Source organism: Drosophila albomicans, chromosome 3 (assembly GCF_009650485.2).
Source record: "Drosophila albomicans strain 15112-1751.03 chromosome 3, ASM965048v2, whole genome shotgun sequence".
Classification (NCBI taxonomy): domain Eukaryota; kingdom Metazoa; phylum Arthropoda; class Insecta; order Diptera; family Drosophilidae; genus Drosophila; species Drosophila albomicans.
The window spans coordinates 36,026,378-36,051,687 of record NC_047629.2 but is presented as its reverse complement, the minus strand read 5'-3'; the positions used below and the strand labels follow the sequence as shown (position 1 = coordinate 36,051,687).

Genomic DNA, 25,310 nt, shown 5'->3' with positions numbered 1-25,310 from the left:
CAGTTTGTTCTCTTTTTTTGATAAAAATTATGGTTTTGGTTTATTGTTTTGTGTTAAAGAGTTATCGCTAGACAACTTATTCGGACTCGCTTTCGCTCTCCGACTGGAAATCTCCCACCTCAATGGAGAACTTGTACTCCTGATCGCAACCCAAATATGAATCGCTCATGTAGTACAATGTATAATCATGTTTACCCGGACTGGGAGCTACAAAGTCCAACTTAACCTTGGCCTTTTGCTGCAGAGTCAACCGTTTAATGGAGAGCAGGGAATTAGTCTTCGGATCCCCAATGACCACCCACCAACCCTCTTCACGTTTCTGCGGGAAGAAGGGAGCAATCACGGGACCAGTAACCTCATCTTCACGCTCCAGTTGTACGACCACATTCACCGTTGAGCCAGAATTGATGCGATCCTTATCGACCACCTCGTAGTTGAGTTCAATGTTGGGATAACGGTTGCAGAAACGTGCCACATCAGCCATTTGGGCATCGGACAGCTGTAGCAGCCGCGTGCGATCCTCATCCTCCAGCTCCATAATATCGAAAACGGTTTCGATTTTCTGCAAATGTTTAACGATTAGTTCCAATTCAATTAGAGGAAGCATTTTAAAATGTTTACCTTATCAGTGCAGCGTTTAGTGATCTCGGCACTAAAGTGAGGCAGCTGCCGCAGATACGAGTCCTTGCTCCACATGGCCTGCGTGACCATCTGAGCCAGTTCCATGGCAGCCACAGCAGGTGATAGCCAACCATTCGAGCTGAGCACATCCACACAAGCCTGGATGAGGCGTATGGCCTTGCTGAGGATTTGTTCGGTGTCGCCTTGCAGCTCTGGACCCAGTTGCAACCTGGACAGATGTGCTTGGAGCAGTAGGTTGGTCTTAATGTGAGGATCATTGAATCTATCGAGGGATTTACATACGAAATAGTTAACTATTTGCAAAGAAAACACTATTAAATTATACATACTTAGGTGCAGTTTCATTGGGTCCCGTGAGTTTGTTCGGCAAACGTTGGGACAGCGTGCGCAGCACCTGCTCCTCATGGTGCCTGACCACCACATCCTCGTACTCAGCAGCTGACGAAATGATCTCCAGCAGACCACGCACCTTGGTCTTGCTATTCAGCGACAAACTGAAGAGCTCTAAAGAAAATAAAAACGTTTATGTACTGAATTTAATAACAACCATTCACATACCAATCGTTGTGTAATTTATGTAGTAGTAGGCGGCAATCATGCCCAGATTGAGCGGCAATGTATCCATGTCATCCTCTACACTAATGCACTTCGACTGCTCTAAATCGCTGAGCGTATTCTCCACCAATTCTGACAAATGGTCAGACAGATGACGATGCGTAACGCCCTGCAGATTATAATAGTTGGGATTCTGTGTCAAGCGTCGATAAAGGAACGTCCAGGTCAGGTAATCCACAGCATCCTGTTTGTTCTCAATGGTTTTGGTGACCACCTCGGCATTGAAATGATCGTGCATACGATGATCCAAATGGCTTTCGATGGGCAAGGGTTCGTTGATGAACTTCTTGAAGAAATCCTTCTTGGAACTCTGGCACATGAGCACACACTTGGCATCCGCATCCTCGTTGGGTCGATTGGCGCGTCCGATCATCTGCAGCACATCCGTAATGGGATAATCCTCATACGAATGATTCTTGCCATTGTAGAACTGTGTGTCCATCACGATAGTCAAGTGTGCCGAAATGCTCATGCCCCAGCACAAATCACGCGACACAACAGCCAGTTGCACAGCGCCCGAATCAAAGAGCTGCTCCACCAGACGATGATCCGAGGCAGACAAGCCTTCATGCAGATAAGCCACACCCTGAGCCAACGTCTCCTTGAGCGTCTTGTCCGACATGCGTTCAAGGAAGGGTTGTATGTCTTCCTCCTCAGCGTGGAAGAAGCGATTCGGCTGCAGATCCGATGCGGCATACGTTAGTATATCGATGGCTGTTAGCCTGGCTTGTTTGCGCGACGAGACAAACACTATGACAGGCTTGTGAGCGCTGTACTTGAGAATGGCATTGTACACGGGCTTCGACATCGTGGCAATGCGTGTGGCATTATGGGTGACATTGAATCCTTGGATGTGCAGCTCCAGCGGAATGGGACGCACACTCGGATGGAAATTAAACGTGCAATTTGGATTGCATCCCAGCCATTGAGCCACATCGCGAGCATCAGTAAGAGAAGCGGACAATGCCACAATGCGAATTTGTTTCTCAATCTGCGAGCTAATGTAACGCATGCGAGAGCAGACGATCTCCATGACGGGTCCCTCCTCGCCGCCGACCAGCTGCAGTTCGTCCACAATAAACAGCTGCACTTGTTGCACATTCTTGCGCTGCTTCCAGCGACGCGATAACACATCCCACTTGTCCGCTGTGGTAATGACCAGTTGTCCCTTGGCAATAAGCTTTAAATCGGTTCCAGTTTCGCCCGTCAACTTGACTACCTTGATGTCCAGTGCACCAAACTTGGCGTGCCAATCGGCAAACACCAAATCGGCGAGTGCTTCCTGTGACACCAAATAAACGCAACGTCCGTCGGTGCTTTGACTGAACAGACGCATGATGGCAAATTCGGCAATTGTCATCTTACCGGATCCCGTTGGAGCGCCCACAAACACATTGTCATCGCTGTTGTAGACGGCATTAAAGACTTGCGTCTGAATGGGATTGAATTGCGGAAAGCGTTGATTGTAGAAAGCTTCAAATTTGGGTTGACGCAAAGCGCTTATGGGCAGCGGTTGCAGATCCAACAGCTCGGTGGGCGGCATGTTCTTCTCGGGTAGTATTAGATGCCGGAAAGAGACGGGCAACTGAGTCTCGGCGCCAATCCAGCGATCGGAGACAATGCGCAGAAAATATTGCGGTGGCAACGGTTCAAAGACGGGCACAAAGAACTTTAGCTGATGCTCGTCCTGTGCGTACTTCTGTTTGAGCAAGAAGAACTCATGATGCAGTATAAGTTCCGAGTCCACATCTTCGATTAGCACCCAGAAACCCTCCGATTGGCCGTGCACCTTCTCATCCCACTGGAAATCCGGTGTAATTGTCAACTCTACACGCAGCGTGGCTCTTGTAATCGGTTGAATGTGCGTGGACAGCTCCAGCTTAGGGAACTGATGCACATACTTGTGTATGGTCTTGCCCAGCTTGGGCACGCGTATCAACTCACCCAACTCGTGGGGTTCCAGATCATAGAGACGTGCCCATGGGAAGTGCTTTTTCTCCAGTTTCTTGGCAATTTCGTCGGGCATCTTTTTGAACTGACGCAACGGCGTCATCGATTGCCACATACGCCGATCAATCATCTTGCAGAGCGTTAGCGTTTTATCTGCCAATTGCGCCCAGCCGCGGGTCAGCACAATCTCAAAGATGGCGCGCATCAGACGCGCTGCGGATTGTGTAATGAATACCATGTCGGACATCAGTGCAAAGCCCTCCAGCTTTAGTTGCGAGATGTAGGCCTGCAGCAGCACATTCACCTTGGCGCTGTGCTCCTCGATGGACTCCTTAATGGGTATGGGTACGCGTTCCATCAGCTTCTGCAGCTCGAGTTTTTCCTCCTCACGCACCGAAATGTGACGGAATTCCGAAGACAGCGAGAACACGCGGAAAAGTTCAATCTCGCTGAGAGTTTGCTTCAACAGCTGATTATAAGTCAACATGGTTTCGTGCGTGAGATAATAATGCGAAGCAATGCGTCCCAAATCCGTCACCTGGAAGTGACCCGTCTTGCGCTCGTATTTCACTAATCCACTGCGCTCCAAGCAACAGGCTGCCGTATGCAATAAATCCGCGCGATGCTGCTCCAGCATTGGATCTGCTTTGATGGCATCGTGAGAGACGCCATACAACGTAGGATTGCGCAACATGCGTATGTACAGATAGGTGTAACCCAGCCAGTTGACAGCATCCTGTAGATGCTGCACAGTGCCCAGCACAATCTCTGCATTCAACATGTCCGGCAGTTTAGAGATGAACTGCGATTCAATGGGCAGCTGTTGATTTAATAGCGACAAGTAAAACTGTAGTTCGCTGTGATTCGTGATCAAGATGCCCTCGCCCTTGGTGTCATATTGGGGACGACCAGCGCGACCCAACATTTGGAGCACATCGAGCGCACTCAACTCCACCCAGCGACCCTTTTCCGGATTGTACACTTGTGTGCCCTTGATGATGACCGTATGCGCGGGCAGATTGACACCCCAGGCCAAGGTGGCCGTCGACACCAGTACTTGGATGTGACGATCCGCAAACAGATCCTCGACGAGTGTACGATCCACACGCGTCATGCCAGCATGATGTATAGCAAAACCATAGGGCAACAATTCCTTTAACTCCGTATTTTTCACTTGCTCTGCTTCCGTGCGCAACACTTCCATGCTCGCTGAACCTTCGCGTAAAAAGCTGCCCAACGTATCCTGTTCCAGGCACATGTCACGCACAGCTCTTGCGGTTTTGCCCGTCTCCTTACGCGAGTGCACAAAAACAAGCACTTGATTGCGTCCAGCATGCTCCATGGTTTTCTCGTACACAATTTCATTCATGACCTGGAATCGCTTCAGCGCCTTTTTCTCGGTCACACCAATATATTGCTGTTCTAGCGCAACGGGACGATAACTGTTGTCAAAGTAGAAGAGTCCCTTATCCGGCTTAACACGCAAAAACGTGGCCACATCTTGGTAGTTCGGCAGTGTGGCTGACAAGCCAACCAAACGCACATCCTCCTGTGTGGTCTCAATGTTGCGAATGGTACGTGCGACTAGTGCTTCCAGCACTGGACCACGCTCGTCGTGAAGCAAATGGATCTCATCAATGATGACCAAACGTACCAGACTTACAAATGTGCGTTCACCGCCCTTGCGCGTGATGATATCCCACTTCTCTGGAGTGCAGACAATCACTTGAGTGGCTGCGATTTGTTCGCGCGTCAACTGATGATCTCCCGTCAACTCAGACACAGTCAGATTGTAGCAGGCCAAGCGTCGGCCAAAGTTGCCAACCATTTCCTGTACCAGCGATTTCATGGGGGCGACGTAAATGATCTTAAAGTCCTGCGCATTAATGGTACCATCCTCGTTGATGTGCTTGCCAATCTCACGCATCATGGTGAGCAAGGCCACATTGGTTTTACCCGCTCCCGTTGGCGCACACAACAGCATGTTCTCATCGCTGTCCAAGGCCGCTTTGTAGAGCCGACTCTGTATGCGATTCAGCGTCTTAAAACCCTCGAACACCGGCTGCACATACTTGGGGAGCTTGTCAATGGGCTGGAGCTCTTCGTCGGCATCGAATGGCACCTGCTTCAGCGCAGGCACATGCACCTCCTCGTAGCCTTTGCGCTGCTTGCGATAACTGCCATCGGGCAGCTGACAACGCTTGTTGGCCATAAAATGCGAGCCTTGCGTGAATGCCAACTCATCCAGCTCGAGCAATTGACGCACTCCGGCCACCTGCCCTGCAGCAGCAGCGCCGCCATCGTCTGCGTCGCCTTTGCCACGCTTATTTGCGCGTGCATCTGCCTCTTCTTGCTCATCGGCTTTGCCCGTATCCAGTTGTCGCAAGATCTTGGCCAACGCTGTGTTTCCACGCATCTTTTCCCTGATGCGCTGTCGCTCGCTGTCTGTTTGTGCAGAGGCCAGCATGGTACAGTAGAGAATCATCTGACGGTTGAGCTTTAACTGTTTGATGAAATCGAAGCAGTCGTAGCCAAGCAACAGCACCAATTGATTCTCGCAATCGCGCTCATCGGCAGCATCCTTCAAAATTTTGAGCACATCGGCTGCCTTGCTCTGCGAAACCATGGCATCTTTGTAGTACTTGCTGAGACAACGCTGAAGCCAGTAGGCATCAATGTCCAATGGGTGCAGTGAGCGATCCTTTTTCACATTGCTGGCGGCCTCTTCGCTGGCAAGCTGGAAATAAGAAAGTAATTTAAATAAGTGTCTTGATCACATGCCTTTATAGCTATAATTGGCTCGAGTCTCCACTAAGCACTGCAACAAATACAGGCTAATAGTTTTGTATTACAAAGTCAGATAAAGAGACAAATTGCTAACTCACATTCTCAGCATGCAACGTGTGATCTATGCGTGCTTCTTCGCCCTCATCCTGTGCATCGTCGTCGCGAATCTCGCCATACATATCGTTATCACTCTCCTCTTCGGACTCCTCGAACTGCACATTGATGCCGTAGGTTTCGTCAATTTGCTCCTCATTGTTGGTTGCTGCTGTAAGCGCATTTACCGCATCGCTGCCAAAGTCTGTAATCTTCTTGCCCAGATTGACAAGCAGTGCAAAGCGTTCATCCGTCACTTCGCCCAGTAAACTGTCCACATCCCGTTTACGCTCACGATCCTTAAGCCGCTCGTTCTTCAACACAGCCAATATTTCATCGGCGGCACCACAAAGAATATCACGCGGCTGATCGCCGAGCGCCTCTTGGATAAAACTTAAGAGTACTTCGTAGGTCTGTCGTGTCTCCTGCGTCTTGGGCCGATACACGATACCCACCATTTCGTCTATGCCTTCCGAGAGCAGAGTTGCACCCTTCATGCGCTCAAAATCGTACTGTGCTTCATCACGTTTCTGACGCTTCACCTTGCGCTCCTCCGTTTTCTCCGGCTTTGTGCGTTGGTACCGATCGCCCATACGGGTGCCATCCAGTTTGCCCACTAGCGAGCATACTTCTCCGGTGGCTTCATCGCGACGTGGTCTTTCAATTAGACGTACATCAGCTTGCAGCACAAGATTCGAGTTCTACGCAAATTGACGAAAAACAAAAGTGAAAAAGTTTTTTCGGCAAACGTTTGCAACGCATGTGGCGGCATTTTTTTCTTTTTTTGCGCACACTTTTCCGGCACTTACCGCTTTGTACTCGTACTGCAATTGACGTGCTGCGGCATCAGCCATGTTGAATAAATGTTTTCCTAGTGTTTTTACAGCACAATTCACTTATTATTTATGTTTTTATCGCGTAAATATTTTGCACCGCCGCTGTTTTGTGCAGCGTGACCACAAGTTGAAAATATACTAAGTGCATTGCAAGAAATATTAAAATGGTCACACTCTGCAGAGCGCGGACAACAACAGATTCTGTCGATAGATATATCGATATCGTATGTAGTGCGTGTATTTTGTTGTAGTATATTTATTTGGTATACTTTGATAATCAGTCTGCGGCCACATCTGCTGATTGCTCATTGTATAGCCAAAAGTAAACAAAACAAAATAAACGGTGCTCTTGCTCTCTCGTGTAATTTTTGTAATAAATTGAGCAGCAAATCAATAAGTGAATCAGTAGCTCTGCGACCTCAAGAGCGTGTAAAACAAAATCAGGCCAAGCCAAAACGACACACATATCAAAATGCTGCCACTGTCAAGTACAAATCAGGATCTGCGATGCCCCGGTTTCTGTGATTGCCGCTTCCCGAGCTCCATCGATGTGGCTAATCACAAAGGCAACATACTCGACCTTGTCACCTGCACTTGCGGCGAGGAGACGGGCAACGGTTTGCAGTGGCAGTGGCACAAAGAAGATGACTCCGATGCCCATGTTGTTGGCAGAGACATCATCTTCCATCCAACCTACAGTCAGGGCACGGCGATTGCACGCGGCGAACAACCGTTGCAGCACGACAAAGTGCATTTTTGGGAAATGCGTGTAATTACAGCTCTGGCGGGCACCGATGTGGTAAGTGCATCTGCTGCTTCAGAAGGGTATTAAAATAGACGGAAGATAAGACAACTAATAGAATAGATAAGACTGGTGCTAAGACAAAAGTCGAGTGTGCTCGACTATGAGATCATCGCTAAGATACATTAAATGTGTTCAATAATTTGACACTAATTTCGATATCTGCAGCTCATAGCTCATATATTCCCTAAGAAGTGACTACATTGTCTAAGTTAATCAGTTACATATGCTTATTTGTTCATTTTACAGTTAATAATATTACAACGAATTTTCAATTTTCCAAACTGCAATGAGTAGATGATATCTTCAGGTTGTTTATTATGTTAATATGACCTTCGACTTCGAATTAATGCAAAAAAATATTATGAGTAATTCTGATTGCAAGCATATTTATTGATCAAGAATATGTGTTACTAAGCCTATTAAATTGCTTTTCAAATAATTCCTTTTGACACGTAATATCTGCCTACTTTAAGATTGCCGGGTACAGCAAATAGGGCTGACTATCAGTCTGGCAGTTGAGATGAGGAAATCGCAGCACGAACTTTACGACTGAGTGTAACTGATAAGCGCGCTCTGTCATCTAAATCCATTCATTTACAAAGTCAATGTAAACGTATTTACAATAATCTGTTTTTTCCAGATGTTTGGCATCGGCACTGACAGCGTCAATCTAGAGCAATTTAAATTCCACTTTGTTTCGGCGCTGGGAACAAATGCCCAATCCTGGGGCTATTCTTATAATGGGAAGATCCAACACTGTGGCGATCAGTTGCCCTATGGCCAAAAATTCTCACAGGGCTGCCTGGTGGGCATTTATTTGGATCGTACACGTGGCCATCTCGAGTTCTATTTAAATCGTCGCTCGCTGGGCGTAGCCTACACGAATATACCCACCGATCCGCATGTCAAGATATATCCGATGGTCTGTTCCACAGCTGCCAAGTCCGTGATACGCTTGATCAACTCCACATCGCAGTCGGTCACGTTGCAGTTGAGAGCATTTCAAGCGCTAGTCAAGCAACCCGAGAAACTCGAAGAACTTCGTTGCATGCCGGGCTTAAAGAGCATCATGCAGTCGTATTGGTTTCTGGCTCCTCCAGTCCGATATTCCAGGTGTTCGAGGGATCAAGAACTGGACTTGGGCGATGAGGCGGTGTTGTCAAGTTCAAAATTACGCTTAAACAGAAAACAAAAGTACAGAGGTGAGTTCATGGGAAGGCTATACACGATTTCTGAACAAAGTATTTCCTGTGCCATAAATAAACTGATGAGAAGTGCGCCCACATGAAGCTTGTTGTAACTGCAATTCCCTTTGTCAATGAATTTAATAAAAATTATTGCATTTTCTTTTTTTTGTTGCGCATAAGAACAAACCCTGAAATGACGTTCTGAGGTATAGTTAATATGAATAAAATCTAAAAATAAATGTAACCTCTATAGTGACAGCCACTTTTCTTTATCAGTTCTGTTAAGTGTAATTTAAGTAATAATAAACACTTTAATTTGCGTTAGTTTTACTCATAAAAGGCAAGCTCAAATATAAATAATAGAAATACAAAATAAAGACAAATGTAAACCGTATAGAATCCGTTAAGAAACTCAGCAATAACTTAAGGAATTTTTGTATTTTACTTTTTCGCACTCGATTAAAGAGCAGTCCACTACAATATCTTTCAGAGATTAGATGAATATCTCTGAATTATATTACATCCAATATTTGAGCAGCAAATAAACGATTTAGTTACACTATCTTATCTTCAGCTATCCTGTTAAATAAAGGCCTAAGATAAACGCAGAGTACTTATGTATTTTAGTAACACCTTTGCTCTTTTGCTAAAAATAAATTGAAAATCAATTGCTAGATAATCGTTTAATCGCTTGGAATTGTTATTCAATTTATAAAGTTCCAGAGCTTTCGCACCACTGACAAATGAAATCGCAGCAAGATCTCGCGACAACCTTGTTTGCCGTTCTCGTCGCCCTAGACAATTGACAGTTAATTAAACATATTTCATATTGTTATATATATTTGTATTTTACAGACAGCGATGATGTCAACATCGATGAGGATCTATATGCGAATGCCCATAAAATAGCGTTGAGACGACCTGACAGCGGTGACGAAGAATATGCTGCCTCCATCCATGAGTTCTGTGATGAATACTTTCATTATTTATTGTAGTCTCTAGCGAACCTCTTGCATTTATTAGCAATTAAGAAAGCTTCAGTTGGGTGGGCGCCACCCAGAAATGCGCTGTTACTTTAAGATGTATGTAAGGAGTCTATCTATTTATAAGCATCAAAAGTATAACAAAACGAAATGAACAAAGCAACTGAAAAATTGTTAACCTATATTGTTCTTATCGAAAGTAACTCGCGTTAAAGTTTTTTGTTCGATCGAAAAATTTATCAGAAAACTATTCTTGTCATTTATATTTTAAGGGTTTTAAAAATATAAATATTCGTAAGAAACTTTCCGGCTCTAGTTCTATTGAACAATCAGATATAAGGATGTGTCATCCATAGAGCATGTTGAACTAATAATATCATAAATAATATCCTTTGTTAGCCACTAAACGCTTACTCTTACTTTCTCTACTATTCAATGTACACAATTTTAGTTTGCTTTGCTTTTTGCAAGTATGTATATATTTATTTAAAAAGTACTTGTTATTTGCTTTAAATATATATGTATATATCATTGAGTTTTTATAATAATAATTATGTGCGACAAACTGTTTGAAAGTTTCATTATTGCAATGCTGCTTTGTGGGTAATTTGAAGGGGGACGAAGAATAAAAGAGGAGAACTTATAAATAAACTAAATGTTAGTCGGCTTCTGCTTCTGTTTCACCTGCGACGACATCGGCTTCATGGCGCTTAAACATGATGCCCAGTGGCAGCTAGTCCATGTCGTCGTCATCATCATCGGATATGGTGTATTTCTTCTGGGAGCGCTTGCGACGCGTCTGCTTCTTGGATGTGGTCGCTGCTCCACTGGCCACCGATGCCGCTGATTGTGTGGGCGTGGATGGCGCACTGGCCAGTGATTTGTTAAGTTTTAGCTTCATTTTCACTGCTGCCGCCGATGTGGTTGCAATTTCCTCATCATCCGAACCATCATCTCCATCATCATCATCATTATCCGAGTTATCAGAATTGTTGCCTCCGCCGCCACCACCATTGCCATGTGCTTCGCCCGTATTCTCTCCGGCCGCCACAGCAGCAGCATCGGCAGCCGCTGTGATTCGTTGCCTGGCGGCCACAAAGACCTTTTGCAAGGCAATGGAATCGAGATAAATGAGCGACGCCTCCTCGTTGTAGATTTGCGCATTTTGGCAGAGTTGTGTAAAGTCCTTTTCCAGCTCATTCAGATCCGCATATTTGCAGTCCTCGATGCGTTGTAGTATTTTCTTAATGTCCACCGGTCGCTTGATGACATCATAGTAGTCAGGGAGCCGTTGACGCGAGGGCAGCTTCATGAAGGGTTCTGACAAAGTGCGACCATCCTGCGTGTGCTTGATGACTGCACTCATGATCTTGTGCATTTGCTTCTTCGAACGCTTGTCTAGGTTCTGACGACGTCGACGCTTAAGGATTAGCGAATCATCGTCTGATTCATCTTTGCGATTCTTGCGCTTGCGACGCTTACGCTTCGAATCGTTGTCTTCCTCCTCTTCCTCGTCGAACTCCGCGCCATCGTCGATAGCCTTCAGCCACTCCTTCTCGGTCAAGCTGTCCGTGTAGTCCACCTCCTTTCGCTGCCTGGAACCACGACCTAAATAGAAATTTAAAATGTGATTAAGCAAGGACATTTAAGCATTAAAACAAATGCTGCTCCTACCTAGAATAGTATCCTCGTCGTATTGATAGTGGAAGCGCTCCACCTCGTCATCGTCCTTGGTTAGCCAGTCGGGCAGCTCGGACTCATCGATCAGTCGCTCTCTGCCCGGATGAATCTCTTCGTCCTCCTTCTTGCGCTCTATATCCATCTTCTTGAAGATCTCAATCTCTTCTTCGCTGCGCGCAATCATCATATTGATCATTTCATCGTCGGGCACCTCATTCTCCTCCTCCTCCTCGTTGTCATCCTGATGCAGGATGGTCTGCAGGAACTGCTGTCGTTCGCTGCCTGTCGACTTCTGATCGAACATACCCGCCTGAATAACCTTTTCATCCATATTCAGTTTGTAACGTGCCGCAGCGAGAATACGCTCCTCCACCGAGTTGACAGTCATCAGACGTAGCACACGCACTTCGTTGCGTTGACCAATACGATGCGCACGATCCTGTGCCTGCAAATCCTGATGGGGATTCCAATCCGAATCGAAAATGACCACAGTATCAGCAGTCTGTAAATTGAGACCAAGACCACCGGCACGTGTGGACAGCAAGAAGACAAAGTAGTCAGAGTCCTTGGCATTGAATTTGCGCAACAGATCGCCACGGTCCTCGGCCTTGGTGGTACCATCCAAGCGCAGATAGCCAAACTGTCGCCAGCCGAGATAATCCTCAATGATGGTCATGCACTGCGTCATCTGACAGAAGAGCAGTACACGATGATTGGTGGCCTTCAGCTTGGGCAAAATGCGATCGAGCAGTTCAAATTTACCCGACACACGATACAGATCGGGACCTGCAAATAAAGTAGGATTAATATCGATTTTATTCAACGGAAAAGTTTCAAATAATGCTTACCAGACACCACGCCATGTCCACCAGTGTGATCGCAGTACTTCTCCTCGATGTGTTGGAACATGAATGGATGATTACAGAGCTTGCGCAGCTGCACAATGGTGTTCATCAGCGCCTTGGCGCCTCCCTTGCCATGTTTGCCCTTCTCGGAGCCATCGGTGAGCAGCACGCCCTTGCTCTGCATGTGCTTGTAGAGCACTCGTTGCAGCGCCGACATGTCGCACTTGATGATGTACTCAACCTTGTCGGGCAGCTGATGTTCGACCTCCTTTTTGAGACGACGCAACAGGAAGGGACGCAACACTTTGTGAAGACGTCGAATAATCAAAATCGTTTCTTCTTCATTGAGTTCAACCTTCTCGCCCGTGGTGGCGAACGGTGCATTGAACCACTGCTCAAATGTCGAGCACGACTTGAAGATAGAGGGCAGCAGGAAATTAAGCAGCGCCCACAACTCGGGCAGCTTATTCTGCAGCGGTGTACCGGTCAAGAGCAGACGATACGGCGCAATGTAGTGAGTGTTGAGCACCTGCGTCAACTTGCAGTGATGGTTCTTCATGCGATGACCCTCATCGATGATCATGTATTTCCACTGGATCTTCGCCAGCACCGCTTTGTCCTTGATCACATACTCGTATGTGGTCAGCAGCACATTAAACTTTGTGGCACGCATCTGATTCTGCAGCACGCGACGTCCCTGCGGACTTCCTTTGTAGCTGACCACTCCCACTGCTGGAGCCCACTTCTCAAACTCGAGCACCCAATTGGGCAGCGTGGAAAGCGGCACAATGATCAAATAGGGTCCCATCACCTTCTTCCGATCCATCAAATAAGTGACCAGCGATATGGTCTGAATAGTCTTTCCCAGACCCATTTCATCGGCCAGAATGCCATTCAAATTGTTGTTGTACAGCGAAACGAGCCATTCTAGACCCTTAAGCTGATATTCCTTAAGCTGACCGTTGACCATAATACTCGCCTGCTCAGTGACCTTTTCGTGCACAGTATGCGCAATGCTGTAGTACGTTTGCTCCTCTGTGCGATATTCATCGTCCTCCACTTTGACTTGATTGATCAGATCCGTAGACTCGGCATCGCCAGGCTGTGCTGCCTTATCCGTGGCATCCTGCGATCCCTCGGCAGCTGCAGCGCTACGCTCGGGCAACTCCTCCAGCTTGGGCTTGGGTTTCTTCTCGGGCGAATCTTCGCTCTCCTCGTCATCATCATCGATCCAATCCCAGCCGGGATGCATGTTGAGCCAGCGATGCAAATGCTTCAGCATCGGTGCATCGTCGCCAGTTAGCTTCTTGCCGCTGCACTGTTCCACGACAGCGACACGCATATCGGCAGCAATGCTGCTCTCATCAATGTTCACGTATTCGCCGCTCATCAGCAGCTCCTTCTTGTATTGCTGCAGTCGCTTGCCCTCCTCCTCCTTCTTCTTCATCTGATCATCCTTGTGTTGCTTCACCATCTGCGTGAGATTGCTGATGTACTCGTCAGTCTGCGAGAGCAGGAATGCCAAACGTTTGTCCTTCTTCTGATCAATGAGCTTGCGATAACCTTCTTCATCCTCAGCCATGAGGCGACGCATACGTTCCTTCTCAATGCGCTCTTGCTCCTTCTTCTGTTCGCGCTCCGCATTCGCGTGATAATTCATCACCGCCTTGTTCATGCGTGCCAACTGAGCCTAAGAGTGGTAAGCATCGGATGGATTAGTTGAAGAACTTGATGTTGACTTACTCCAGCACTTACCTTATTATTGCGATGATATTCGCGCAGATCCTTGCCATGCTGCAGCACCGCAGCCAAGAATTCCAAATGCTTCTGGCGACGCTTGCGTTCCGCCTCCAATTTCTGCTGCTTCTCCAGCTTCTCGGTGGCGCGTGCCTCGCGCAATCCTTGACGCTTCGTGCGCTTGTAGAACTTCATGTTGATGGCCGTTTCAAGCGTGGTGTCGCGTCGCGTGCACTGCACAATCTCCATGCGCAGCTGTCGCTGAAAGTTGAGCACGCGCAGCGCTCGCAGCTCAATGGCCGCCTGCAGACGCAAATCCTCAGGCATTGTGGCCGGCAGACGTTGCAGCTCCTGCATGCGAAGCGAGATGCGCGCGGCAACACGATTCTCACGCTCCTGCAGCAACGTTATGGGATCGAGACCCACGGGTTTAGCCACAGTTGTGACGCGATTCGGTTTCGCCATGGGCAGCTGCTGTCCGGGTGGTCCGCCTGGACGCGGTGGACCAGGTGGCGCCACTTGACTGCCTGGCAATCCGGGTGCGGAAGGACGCACGCCCTGCTGTTGCTGCTGCATCGGCGTGGGTGGTATCAAAGGTGGTCCGCCCACTGGACCCATGGCCAGCGGTTTGCCGCCATTGGGCAGCTGATGCTGCAGTTGCTCTGGCGGCGGTTGCAGCGGCTGCTGTTGCGGCATTGGTTGCTGCTGCTGCTGTACTTGCTGTTGCTGCTGCTGTTGTTGTTGCTGCTGCTGCTGTTGTTGCACTTGTTGCTGTTGCTGTGGCGGCATTGGTGCGCCTCCTAGAAGTGGCGGCTGTGGTTGCAATGGCTGCGTTTGCATGTGCGGCGGAGGCGCTGGCTGCAATTTCTGGCCAGGCACAGGAGGACCGTAGGGACTCGCTGGCGGCGTGGAACATTGCGGCGGCGTTCCGGTTGATGGTGGCTGCTGTGGCTGCATAGGCGGCTGGCCGCCATGTTGTGCTCCAGGTGGTGGTCCTCCAGGCATGCCTGGGGGTCCGATTGGCGGCGGCTGTTGTTGCTGCTGTTGCTGGGCCATCTGATAGGCTTGCAGCGACTGTTGGGTCTGCATGGAGATGGGCTTGTTGCGGGCCAGCAAGCGATACGCTGTGATCTGTGTGCGCAACAGACTCACTTGGTTGCCATTGAGATGCTGATGCTTCGATGTCGCACGCATTGCCAGCAGCTGCGAGTAGCGTGGATCCTCTTGCAATCCCTTCTCCTCCATGGAATCGATTGCCCGCTGCAATGCATGCAAATTCTCTTGGCCGGATCGCTCCGGCTGGCCGCCGGGCGGGCCGCCAGGTGGTCCCTGGCCAGGCTGCGAGGGCGCCTGTAATGAAAACACATACTGCACATTGAGATAAGACAGAAAACCATTAAATGGGCAAAACAGAAGTTACTATAATGCACAGTGCACAGATATATGGAGTAGAAAGAAGTTGCAATAATTTCAATATTGCAATGTAATAAGGAAAATTAAGAAAACTTAAAACAAATACTCATAGTAACTAATAAATTGTTCTGTAAGGGACATGGAGTCATAAAGATAACTTAAGCTTATGAGACCATTTACTTAATATGAATTTATGCTACAAAAAGAGGTTGCAGTTAAGCTAGAGTATCCGCCATCCGTAAAGGAAGTTTAAGGTTTCAGTGGATCTGATATATAATTATTTGATGCCAACAGGAAACGTTACAGACCGAACGAAGTATCTCCGACCTCATAAAGTATATATGTATATTCCTAATCAACGTGAGCAGCCGAGACGCTCCAGACAGGTCTGATTGTCTGTCTATATGAACACCTAGAATTTTTTTCTATTTAACATTTTATAATTGTGAAAAATCTAAAAGATACACATGTGTTTAAACTAATAAACTACATGATTATGCTTATCAGTTATGTTTGCGCATAAAGTTATAACATAACTCGCATACTTTTACAGCTAAAATAAACTAAAACATTCCACTTAAATGCCAAGTATTTCAGCTATTCGCATTTAGTGTGAGTTCGTCGAGTCCAATACACGCATCATGAGCAACAATCCAGTAAGCGAGTCCAAACTGCAGGAATACTACGAGGTGGCGCTAGATCTCGTCAAGAAATGTGGTCCACTGTTAATGGAAGGTTACTCTAAGCCGAAGACCGATTACGTTGTCAAGTCAGACTTCTATGATTTGCTCACAGTGTACGATAAACAGATTGAGGACACTCTAATTGAGGGACTGCAAAAAGCTTTTCCCGAATCATTAACTATTGCCGAGGAAGAGTCAACGGCAGCGCATCGTCAGGCAGAGTTGACAGATGCCCCAACTTGGATCATTGATCCCATTGATGGCACCACGAATTTCATTCATCGCATTCCACATTGCTGCATCTCTGTTGGATTGGCCATTAACAAAGAACTAGTTGTTGGCATCATTTACAATCCGCCGGCTAATGAATTGTTCTCAGCGTGGAAGGGACACGGTGCCTACTTGAATGGAAATCCCATTCACACCTCCAAAGTAACCAAGGTGAGTGCAAATAAACTTTTATACAGACAAACGTGGAGACGAAATATACGGGCTTTAGGAATAAGCAATGTATTACCTGTTTTACCCGATAACGTAGATGGTAATGACCTTAATAATAATTTAATAAACGTATATCTGAAGCAGTTGCGTAGCTTATAGCAGCTCAAATCACAACTGATCTCAAAAATAATCAGTGTGATTTATAAGCACTAAGAATATACATATATGTTATATGTAGAGGTCCCAGAAAAGAAATAAACGACATAAAACTAATTATAATCAGCTACCACATGGAATAAAAAAAATTTTTAGATTTTCAAAAAGCACAACAGGCAAATTTTTTTTTATCCGAAGATTATATGTAGGGAATTTAAGCTTAAGTCAAAGAGTGGTTATTGCAATAATTTAAATGAATTAAACTTGCAGGAATAATTAAAGTAAATACAAAAAATAAAGTTCGCTCAGTTCTTTGACTAACCAAATATTGTCTTCATTTCACTTTTGTACATAGATCAAACAAGCGATAATTGCCTATGAAATCACATTGATAAGTGCGGCATTTGTGCGAGACAAGAACATGAAACGGATTTACAAGCTGGGCTCAAATGCTACTGCGTAAGTGAGACGGGGAAAAGAGTGTTAAATGCTTAATTTCGCTCTTCTTATTGTTCTCTTCTCTTTGCAGCACCCGCAGCTTTGGGAGCGCTGCACTCGATGTGGCATATGTGGCAGTGGGTCAATGTGATGTCTTCCACGTTGAGGATCTCAAGCCCTGGGATATTGCAGCGGGTGCTGTTATTCTAACCGAAGCGGGAGGTTCCATTTATCATACCAAAGGTGGTAAATTCGATATAATGCAACCCTATTTGATCTGTGGAGCCACAGAAGAGTTGACTCAAGAGGCCATCAAGTTGATTGAAGAAGCCGATCAAATTACGGAATACACCTTCAAGTAATAAATGAAAACTTTTGCAAAAAGTACAATCTACAATTACTAGCAATAAAAATAAATAATTGAAATTAAGAACCGAATATCAAATACAATGGAGCAATGGAGAATAATTATATTCATTAAATCTCCCCCTTTAGACAAAGGGGCAGCTAAGTGGAGCAATCTGAATTTCAAGATGATAATGAATCTGTAATGATATACATGTTCCTTCTTAATTGACATTCAAGTCGTTCATGCTAATTATTTCCAGTAAGCTTTCAGAATATTGATACTAGAATGTAAGCAACAATTCTGATTTACAACTTACGCAAATTCAAAAAGTAATTTATTCATATCGAGTTTTACTGGACACCAAATCTGCATATTATCAAGTTTTATTCAGAGTAAAATTTTGTATTTAAAAGTTGATAATTTGGTTCTACATTATATTTCAACAAATTATTTTGCACCTTTGTGCCACTGTGCGCTCTCTTAGTCAAACTTCGGTAAACAATTACACAAAAAATGAGAGCTTTTAAAAGTTAACAAATTTGCTTGGAAAAATATCTTTGTGCTATTGCAAACCTGTTCGCTGCCAAGTCTTGTCAGTTGTGTTCTCAGCGCGACAGCGTCAAAACAGAGAAATGGCAAGTGAATCGCAGATCGAGGAACTTTACCAGTTTATTTATCCATTAGCAGTTCGAGCTGGTGAAATACTCTACGAAGGCTATCAGAATGCTGGCAAAGCGGTGGCCCTCAAATGCAATGAATTCCACAATGTGGTCACCGAGTATGACAATCAGATCGAGGAGTTTCTCATGGCCAACATTCTGGCCTCGTACCCGGATCATAAATTCATTGGCGAAGAAGATACGCATAAGAACAACAATGTGACCAAGGAACTGACAGATGCGCCCACGTGGATCATTGATCCCATCGATGGCACCTCGAATTTCATTAAACAAATTCCCCATGTCTCTGTTTCCATCGGACTCGCGATCAACAAGCAAATCGTGCTGGGCATTGTGAATAATCCTGCCCAGCAGAAACTCTACACTGCCAAGCTGGGACAAGGTGCCTTCTGCAATGGGGAGAGCATCCATGTCAGCGACTGTGAGCAGCTGAATGCCGCCAATGTGGCCTACGAGGTGTGTCTGCTCCACTCGGCGCCAATAAGAAACAAGCACATCAAACGCATCTATTACGTTGGCTCCCAGGCCAGACGGTAAGTAAACGGCACATAAATGATAATTACAGCCTCTCTGATAAGATTTTTTCTCTTTGCAGATTGTTGGGGTATTCGGCAGTGGTGGATTCATTGTGCATGGTTGCTGCTGGAAATCTAGATGCCTTTCACATTGAGGACATGTATCCCTGGGATTGTGCAGCGGGCTATTTGCTCATACGCGAAGCTGGCGGCGTTGTTACCCATCCATATGGCGGACCCTTTGACATTATGAAACCCGATCTTATTTGTGCCGGCACAGAGACATTGAGGAATCAAATCGAGCAGTTAATTCGACAAGCTGATCAAGCCAAGTCTGTGGGCAGCGATGATTGAAGCTACCGAAACTTGTAGTCTCATTAATAAAACTTTTCATACACTACAATTTTGATGTGTCATCCTGACCGAGCTCAGTTGAAAAGCTAAACAAATGAAGATTGACAGTCTTTACTACAATACTAAATCAGATAGTAGTAATAATAGTCTACAGATTCAAATAACTTTAAAAAACCCTGGATACAGAGTTGAAACTTCAGCATGGGAAGCCTAACTATTTAACGAACTAACAATTTAGCTGACTATTTATTTACTATCTTTCAAAATCATTTTCAAACCGTTTTATCTAGAAAAGTATATAACGAGTTCCATTGTCAACTCAACCTTATACAAAGTATTTATCTAATTATATATTATATGCAATGATTTGCATTTTGTAGAAGAATCTAAAAGATAAATCACACATGATGGTTTTATACTAATAAACTGAATGATTAAGCTTATCATCTGTGTGCATAGAGTAATAACATATGTTAATACCCCTTCCTCGCGTAAGTTGAAAGCACAGTGTAAAAGCTTGTACACAAAAAGCTTTTCAGAGCTAAAATGCCAAGCATTTGAGCTATTCGCATTTAGTGTGAGTTCGTCGAGTCCAATACACGCATCATGAGCAACAATCCAATAAGCGAGTCCAAACTGCAGGAATACTACGAGGTGGCGCTAGATCTCGTCAAGAAATGTGGTCCACTGTTAATGGAAGGTTACTCCAAGCCGAAGACCGACTATGTGGTCAAAGCGGATTTCTACGATTTGGTCACAGTGTATGACAAACAGATTGAGGACACTCTAATTGAGGGACTGCAAAAAGCTTTTCCAGAGTCGCTAATCATTGGCGAGGAAGAATCTGCAGCAGCGCATCGTCAGGCGGAGTTGACAGATGCTCCCACTTGGATCATTGATCCCATTGATGGCACCACGAATTTTATTCATCGCATTCCACATTGCTGCATCTCCGTTGGATTGGCCATTAACAAAGAACTCGTTGTTGGCATCATTTACAATCCGCCGGCTAATGAATTGTTCTCAGCGTGGAAGGGACACGGTGCCTACTTGAATGGAAATCCCATTCACACCTCCAAAGTAACCAAGGTGAGTGCAAGAGCAATGGAAACTTATATAATTGCCGAAAATACGAGATAATTTTTAACTGTTTCGCACTGGTGATTCACTGGCAAAATTAACAGTTTCAAATTCGTTTATCGTTTGACTGCAGTAAACAATCCAAACAACATATTAAAAGCTCTCTCTTAATTTCTCTTTGATGCCGCTCTCTCCCTCTCTTCTGTACATAGATCAGCCAAGCGGTTGTTGCCTATGAAATCTCATTGATACACGCCGGAGCTGTGCGAGACAAGCACTTGAAGCGTGTTTATAAGATGGGCTCAAATGCCACTGCGTAAGTGTGAACGAGAAGGCGAATGTTTGAGAGTGCAATTGTGAAAAGCTCAATTTTGACTCTGTTATTGTTCTCTTTTATTTGCAGCACGCGCAGCTTTGGGAGCGCTGCACTCGCCTTGTGCTATGTAGCAACGGGTCAATGTGATGCCTATCACGTTGAGGATCTCAAGCCCTGGGATATTGCAGCAGGCGCTGTCATTCTAACCGAGGCAGGGGGCAACATTTATCATACCAAAGGTGGTAAATTTGATGTAATGAAACCCGATTTGGTCTGTGCAGCAACAGAGGAGTTGACTAAAGCGGTTATTCAGTTGATTGAGGAAGCCAATCAGATTACAGAATATACATTCAAGTGAATTTACTCGGTGCTGACTGATCTTGTGATCAAACATTCAAAATAATGGATCTTTTTGTAATAATTAAAATTGTTAGTATTGATTTAAGAGTGCCATCGAAAAAGTAATTCCACCTCAAAAACATTGCGAAAAATAATAGAACAAATATGGAAAATAAATGTACTACTGAATATAACATAAACTCAATGAGAAATTAGCGAGTAATCACAATAAATAAAGAGATTTGAGGATCATTCAAACTTTTTAAATAGGTCATCTAAATGGAATAAAAAATAAATTAAAGTTATAATGCTTATGATATTTTCAGCGAGCATTCAGAATTGAGATACTAAAATGTAAACAAGAACCCTGGTTAACAACTTACACAAATTAAAAAACAAATCTAATGAGACAGCAAAATTACAATGTAAATACGGAAACATATAATTTGCTAGTAGAACTTTAAAATAGTAATTAATTATGGCGTTGAATTCATACAAAAATAAAACTGTGTCATATTCAATGCTTTGCTGATTTCACTCTGAATAGTAATTTTTTTTATCAAGTCATTTATGCATGACTTTTACCGTACACTGTTGCCGTTTTTTCTCTACTTGTTTTTGTAACTATTTGACTACTCTGGGCCATAGACACATGTCTGTTAAAGATAAAGACATCTATTTGTAGTCGTCAAATCAAACGAGATAAAGCTTGGCAGCGAACGACAGATTTCAATTTACAGTGCATCTCTCAGTATGTTAGACAGACATCATATCATCGCATGCGAAGTCGCGAGTTTATTGAGTGTATAAATCAAAGCTCAATGTAAACAAATGCGAGAAACGAGAGAGAGAGAGAGTTCAATGCTACGGCAGCTTGGGCTACGTTAAGATCAGTGTTTGATCAGTTTCTCAGTCGTTGGTTGGCAGCAGTTAACAACGAACGCAACGCATACATAATTAAAACTCGTCAACAATGTCATCGCAAATTGAAGAATTGTACAATTTCATCTACCCGCTGGCTGTAAAAGCTGGCGAAATTCTTTTGGAAGGCTACGAGCGTGAGGAGAAAAATGTGGACATTAAAGGTGCATTCTACGATGTTGTCACAGACTATGACAGCAAGATCGAGGAGTTTCTCATGAACAAAATACTGGCCACGTATCCAGATCACAAGTTCATTGGCGAGGAGGAGACGGCCAAGAATAATAACGTATCTAAGGAACTGACAGATGCGCCCACCTGGATCATTGATCCCATCGATGGTACCTCCAATTTCATTAAACAAATTCCACACGTTTGCGTGTCCATTGGACTCTCGATCAACAAGAAAATTGTTCTGGGCATTGTGAATAATCCAGCACAGAAGAAACTCTATACCACAAAGTTGGGACAGGGCGCTTTCTGCAACGGAAAGCCGATTCATGTGAGCAACTGTGAGCGCTTGAAGGATGCCAATGTGGCCTATGAAGTGTCGCTCCTACATGTGCACAATGTGGCCAATAAGCACATCAAACGCATCTATCATGTGGGATTGCATGCCAGACGGTGAGGCAATTTTAGAGAGTTTTATATGAAAGCCTTATTAATTTCAATTCCCCAGTTTGTTGGCCTATTCCTGCGTGGTGGACGAGTTGTGCATGGTTGCCGCTGGCAACTTGGATGCTTTCTACATTGAAGACATGTATCCTTGGGACTGTGCTGCAGGCTCTTTGCTTGTGCAGGAGGCTGGCGGTGTGGTCACTGCGCCTTTTGGTACCCCATTCGATATCATGAAACCGGATTTGATTTGTGCCGGCAGCGAGAAATTGCGTAAGGAAATCGAAGATCTGTTGCGCAAGGCAGACCTCGAGAAGTCTGTGGGAGGCGATGAAGTCTAGCGCACAAATAAAGAAAGACAATCAAGAAAGCTACAGTCGAGTGTAGACAAAACAATTAACTATGACCAAGGCAACAGAGATGTTGCAGCTGCCTTATATTGCTCTTTTAAATTAATTCTAAAATTACTTGCAAGCTCAATAAAAATCTTTAGGACTCATTACTACAATATGCATTAAATTCACAAACATTCTAATATTATCTGAGTTAAGCTGAACAAGAAAAACACAAATTCAGGTGATGACGAGTTAATAATACCCTTCTACAAAAGTAAATAACTGCAAACAAATTAAGCTGGACAAGTTAAACAATTAAACGAGTATTCTACAGAAAAGCTCAAATTTTTCTGCGCTCTCTTTCTCTCTGTTTTTAACGCTCTCTGAGCAGAGTAAAGCTTTTAGCAAAAAAAAGCTCAAACAAATTCTGTGAAAAATAAAGTTTCCAAATTGCTTTAGTAGTTAGGAAGCTATCAAAACATTCGGTTTGTTACTGATAACAGTGATTTAGTATTTACATTTTTATCACCAAATATGATGAAACAATATAGTGAAGAAAAGCTCAAGGAATACCATGATATTGCTGTGGATTTGGTCAAAGAATGTGGCCCAATATTTGAGGAAGGTTATAACAAATCAAAGAAAGAGGTTATGGTAAAATCCGATTTCTTTGATTTTGTCACCGTTTACGATCGGCAAATTGAGGAGAAATTAACCGCGGGGCTGTCGAAAGCATTTCCCGAATCGCGTTTTATTGGTGAAGAATCGTTAGCCGGTTCTAAAGAGCTACCTGAGCTGACAGATGCACCCACCTGGATCATTGATCCCATCGATGGCACCACAAACTACATACATCGATTTCCGCATTGCGGCATCTCTGTAGCTCTTGCGATTAACAAAGAACTTGTTGTCGGTATTATATATAATCCGGCTGCGAATGAACTCTACACTAGTCGAAAAGGTCATGGAGCATACCTAAATGGTCAGAACATTCGAGTGTCTGGAGCAACAATGGTGAGTAGCAAAAGATTAGACTTGCTATGCAGTTAATATATGGATGCATCTTTGTAGCTAAGCAACTCAGTGATTGGGCATGAGATTACGCTTATAAATGTGGCGGCTTGGCGTGATAAGAATATCAAGCGTGTTTACAAATTGGGCGCAGTAGCTGCTGGGTAAGTTTCAGTTACGTTGGATAAACTATGTCTATGTGAAAATTGTTAACTTGATTTAAAAAACCCCCTTAACATTGAGTGTTATGCATCTTTCTTACTAATTTGCAACTTTGTCTTCTTAACTACTTTTCAGCACTCGTTGCCTGGCTACTGCAGCGCTTTCACTGGCTTACGTAGCCAAAGGAACGCTAGACACCTATCACGTGGATAACCTTAAGCCTTGGGATGTGGCTGCTGGCGTTCTACTCGTACGCGAAGCTGGTGGCGTTGTTTATCAGACAAACGGCAGCGAATTCAATGTGATGCAACCGAACTTAGTGGCCGCTGGCCAAGATGCCCTAGCACAGCAGGTGATGCAGCTCATTAGGGAAGCGGATAAAATCGACGAGTATAGATTCACTTAAAGAGCTAAGTGATGCACTTACATTAGGAGGCATTCCATGCGTTTGATATCCCAGAGGCGACATATTCGGTCCAGTTGGTGGCATCTGCATTCCCATGTGTGGCGCTGTAAATTAAAAGCAATTATTAATAAACATTGCACATTAAAATGCGTGTGTTTAATGTGCATTACTCATGCCCTGATGATGTGGCGGCATATGATGACCTGGTGGCCCTTGGCCAGGAGCCACATGCTGCATGGGATGACCATAGGGTCCTCCAGGATGTCCGGGCGGTGGTCCGGGTGGTCCTTGCATATGCGGTGCACCGGGCGGCGGCCCTTGAGGCGGTCCCTGTGGTGGGCCCTGATGCGGATAAGGACTGTGGGGAGAGGGAGCGGGAGATTGCGAGGGGGGCGCCATTGGGCTGGGAGCCTGTGGCGGCGGCATCGGACTGTTCGCCGGCGAGGGCGAGGCCATTTTTCACTTTTGTTCACCTACAAATATACACGCTAAACAAACGAACAAGATTACAGTCTATTTTTTGCACAAAGTTCAACAAAATGAAATGTATATAAAACGCTGCATATGTAATCTTTAATCGTCGGCTTTGTTGCTCGCCGCAGTTTTATTTACGCACTAAATGTGCTTGGTGATTATTTATTTTTGTAGAGATATAATGCTTTTTTACACAATATTTTTCTTTACCTATTTGCACAATTCGAATGCGTTTAAAGTCGCACGATTTTCACACACTTTTTTTTGGTTGGTTGGATGAAAGACGCGACAATGGCGGACGTCGCTGTATAACAAAATTCAAAAGAGTGGCAACGCTGTGCGAGCCGGTAAGCGCTGGCTGCGTTCAACCAGCAGCACACGCTAATATTTTTAAATAGGCATTTTGCATTGTATCTTAATAAAAATGAAAACTAAAATTTATTAAATGAAATTTAACAAAAT

The 25,310-nt window shown here is 44.8% G+C and overlaps 8 protein-coding genes across 9 annotated transcripts; 6 read left to right on the top strand and 2 right to left on the bottom strand.

Moving 5' to 3' along the window:
• Positions 1-3: 3 nt before the first annotated feature.
• Positions 4-7,050, bottom strand: LOC117570502 (putative U5 small nuclear ribonucleoprotein 200 kDa helicase). Its single transcript, XM_034252199.2, has 6 exons — positions 6,897-7,050; positions 6,093-6,788; positions 1,201-5,944; positions 972-1,146; positions 622-904; positions 4-562 (listed from the first exon to the last, which is right to left on the bottom strand). The coding sequence occupies exons 1-6, from the start codon at positions 6,939-6,941 to the stop codon at positions 77-79; spliced, it is 6,429 nt and encodes a 2,142-aa protein (XP_034108090.1). The 5' UTR covers positions 6,942-7,050; the 3' UTR covers positions 4-76.
• Positions 7,051-7,243: 193 nt separating this feature from the next.
• On the top strand, positions 7,244-10,463 carry LOC117571806 (SPRY domain-containing SOCS box protein 3). Its single transcript, XM_034254176.2, has 3 exons — positions 7,244-7,722; positions 8,369-8,930; positions 9,771-10,463. The coding sequence occupies exons 1-3, from the start codon at positions 7,396-7,398 to the stop codon at positions 9,908-9,910; spliced, it is 1,029 nt and encodes a 342-aa protein (XP_034110067.1). The 5' UTR covers positions 7,244-7,395; the 3' UTR covers positions 9,911-10,463.
• Positions 10,357-25,210, bottom strand: LOC117571792 (ATP-dependent helicase brm). Of its 2 annotated transcripts, none has more exons than XM_034254151.2 (7): positions 25,059-25,210; positions 24,545-24,862; positions 24,396-24,478; positions 14,179-15,528; positions 12,427-14,113; positions 11,573-12,364; positions 10,357-11,506 (listed from the first exon to the last, which is right to left on the bottom strand). In XM_034254151.2, exons 2-7 carry the CDS (start codon positions 24,828-24,830, stop codon positions 10,632-10,634), a joined length of 5,073 nt encoding a protein of 1,690 aa, XP_034110042.1. In that variant the 5' UTR covers positions 24,831-24,862; positions 25,059-25,210; the 3' UTR covers positions 10,357-10,631. The 2 variants fall into 2 exon arrangements, with proteins under 2 accessions (XP_034110042.1, XP_034110043.1); XM_034254152.2 differs by having other exon boundaries at positions 14,179-15,510.
• On the top strand, positions 16,196-17,821 carry LOC117571114 (uncharacterized). The gene is made up of 3 exons (XM_034253109.2): positions 16,196-16,697; positions 17,209-17,312; positions 17,383-17,821. Exons 1-3 carry the CDS (start codon positions 16,215-16,217, stop codon positions 17,651-17,653), a joined length of 858 nt encoding a protein of 285 aa, XP_034109000.1. The 5' UTR covers positions 16,196-16,214; the 3' UTR covers positions 17,654-17,821.
• On the top strand, positions 18,123-19,632 carry LOC117571815 (inositol monophosphatase 1). The gene is made up of 2 exons (XM_034254185.2): positions 18,123-18,853; positions 18,916-19,632. The coding sequence occupies exons 1-2, from the start codon at positions 18,273-18,275 to the stop codon at positions 19,187-19,189; spliced, it is 855 nt and encodes a 284-aa protein (XP_034110076.1). The 5' UTR covers positions 18,123-18,272; the 3' UTR covers positions 19,190-19,632.
• LOC117571811 (uncharacterized) lies at positions 19,744-21,176 on the top strand. Its single transcript, XM_034254182.2, has 3 exons — positions 19,744-20,278; positions 20,482-20,585; positions 20,673-21,176. The coding sequence occupies exons 1-3, from the start codon at positions 19,796-19,798 to the stop codon at positions 20,941-20,943; spliced, it is 858 nt and encodes a 285-aa protein (XP_034110073.1). The 5' UTR covers positions 19,744-19,795; the 3' UTR covers positions 20,944-21,176.
• LOC117571816 (uncharacterized) lies at positions 21,823-22,970 on the top strand. Its single transcript, XM_034254187.2, has 2 exons — positions 21,823-22,469; positions 22,525-22,970. Exons 1-2 carry the CDS (start codon positions 21,898-21,900, stop codon positions 22,799-22,801), a joined length of 849 nt encoding a protein of 282 aa, XP_034110078.1. The 5' UTR covers positions 21,823-21,897; the 3' UTR covers positions 22,802-22,970.
• On the top strand, positions 23,243-24,521 carry LOC117571814 (inositol monophosphatase ttx-7-like). The gene is made up of 3 exons (XM_034254184.2): positions 23,243-23,809; positions 23,867-23,970; positions 24,104-24,521. The coding sequence occupies exons 1-3, from the start codon at positions 23,330-23,332 to the stop codon at positions 24,372-24,374; spliced, it is 855 nt and encodes a 284-aa protein (XP_034110075.1). The 5' UTR covers positions 23,243-23,329; the 3' UTR covers positions 24,375-24,521.
• Positions 25,211-25,310: the final 100 nt, after the last annotated feature.

Excerpts from the sequence above, each read along its gene's own strand:
- LOC117571816 (XM_034254187.2), top strand. The coding sequence starts at position 21,898 with ATGTCATCGCAAATTGAAGAATTGTACAATTTCATCTACCCGCTGGCT. Across the intron at positions 22,470-22,524 it reads GTGGGATTGCATGCCAGACG|TTTGTTGGCCTATTCCTGCG; the intron begins GTGAGGCAATTT and ends TCAATTCCCCAG.
- LOC117571114 (XM_034253109.2), top strand. The coding sequence starts at position 16,215 with ATGAGCAACAATCCAGTAAGCGAGTCCAAACTGCAGGAATACTACGAG. Across the intron at positions 16,698-17,208 it reads ACACCTCCAAAGTAACCAAG|ATCAAACAAGCGATAATTGC; the intron begins GTGAGTGCAAAT and ends TTTTGTACATAG. Across the intron at positions 17,313-17,382 it reads CTGGGCTCAAATGCTACTGC|CACCCGCAGCTTTGGGAGCG; the intron begins GTAAGTGAGACG and ends TTCTCTTTGCAG.
- LOC117571811 (XM_034254182.2), top strand. The coding sequence starts at position 19,796 with ATGAGCAACAATCCAATAAGCGAGTCCAAACTGCAGGAATACTACGAG. Across the intron at positions 20,279-20,481 it reads ACACCTCCAAAGTAACCAAG|ATCAGCCAAGCGGTTGTTGC; the intron begins GTGAGTGCAAGA and ends TTCTGTACATAG. Across the intron at positions 20,586-20,672 it reads ATGGGCTCAAATGCCACTGC|CACGCGCAGCTTTGGGAGCG; the intron begins GTAAGTGTGAAC and ends TTTTATTTGCAG.
- LOC117570502 (XM_034252199.2), bottom strand. The coding sequence starts at position 6,941 with ATGGCTGATGCCGCAGCACGTCAATTGCAGTACGAGTACAAAGCG. Across the intron at positions 6,789-6,896 it reads TGCAGTACGAGTACAAAGCG|AACTCGAATCTTGTGCTGCA; the intron begins GTAAGTGCCGGA and ends CAATTTGCGTAG. Across the intron at positions 1,147-1,200 it reads CATAAATTACACAACGATTG|AGCTCTTCAGTTTGTCGCTG; the intron begins GTATGTGAATGG and ends TATTTTCTTTAG.
- LOC117571792 (XM_034254151.2), bottom strand. The coding sequence starts at position 24,830 with ATGGCCTCGCCCTCGCCGGCGAACAGTCCGATGCCGCCGCCACAGGCT. Across the intron at positions 15,529-24,395 it reads CGCATGGAATGCCTCCTAAT|TATGTGTTTTCATTACAGGC; the intron begins GTAAGTGCATCA and ends CTCAATGTGCAG. Across the intron at positions 14,114-14,178 it reads AATATCATCGCAATAATAAG|GCTCAGTTGGCACGCATGAA; the intron begins GTAAGTGCTGGA and ends TACCACTCTTAG.
- LOC117571806 (XM_034254176.2), top strand. The coding sequence starts at position 7,396 with ATGCTGCCACTGTCAAGTACAAATCAGGATCTGCGATGCCCCGGTTTC. Across the intron at positions 7,723-8,368 it reads CTCTGGCGGGCACCGATGTG|ATGTTTGGCATCGGCACTGA; the intron begins GTAAGTGCATCT and ends TGTTTTTTCCAG. Across the intron at positions 8,931-9,770 it reads CAGAAAACAAAAGTACAGAG|ACAGCGATGATGTCAACATC; the intron begins GTGAGTTCATGG and ends TGTATTTTACAG.
- LOC117571814 (XM_034254184.2), top strand. The coding sequence starts at position 23,330 with ATGATGAAACAATATAGTGAAGAAAAGCTCAAGGAATACCATGATATT. Across the intron at positions 23,810-23,866 it reads GAGTGTCTGGAGCAACAATG|CTAAGCAACTCAGTGATTGG; the intron begins GTGAGTAGCAAA and ends GCATCTTTGTAG. Across the intron at positions 23,971-24,103 it reads TTGGGCGCAGTAGCTGCTGG|CACTCGTTGCCTGGCTACTG; the intron begins GTAAGTTTCAGT and ends ACTACTTTTCAG.
- LOC117571815 (XM_034254185.2), top strand. The coding sequence starts at position 18,273 with ATGGCAAGTGAATCGCAGATCGAGGAACTTTACCAGTTTATTTATCCA. Across the intron at positions 18,854-18,915 it reads GTTGGCTCCCAGGCCAGACG|ATTGTTGGGGTATTCGGCAG; the intron begins GTAAGTAAACGG and ends TTCTCTTTGCAG.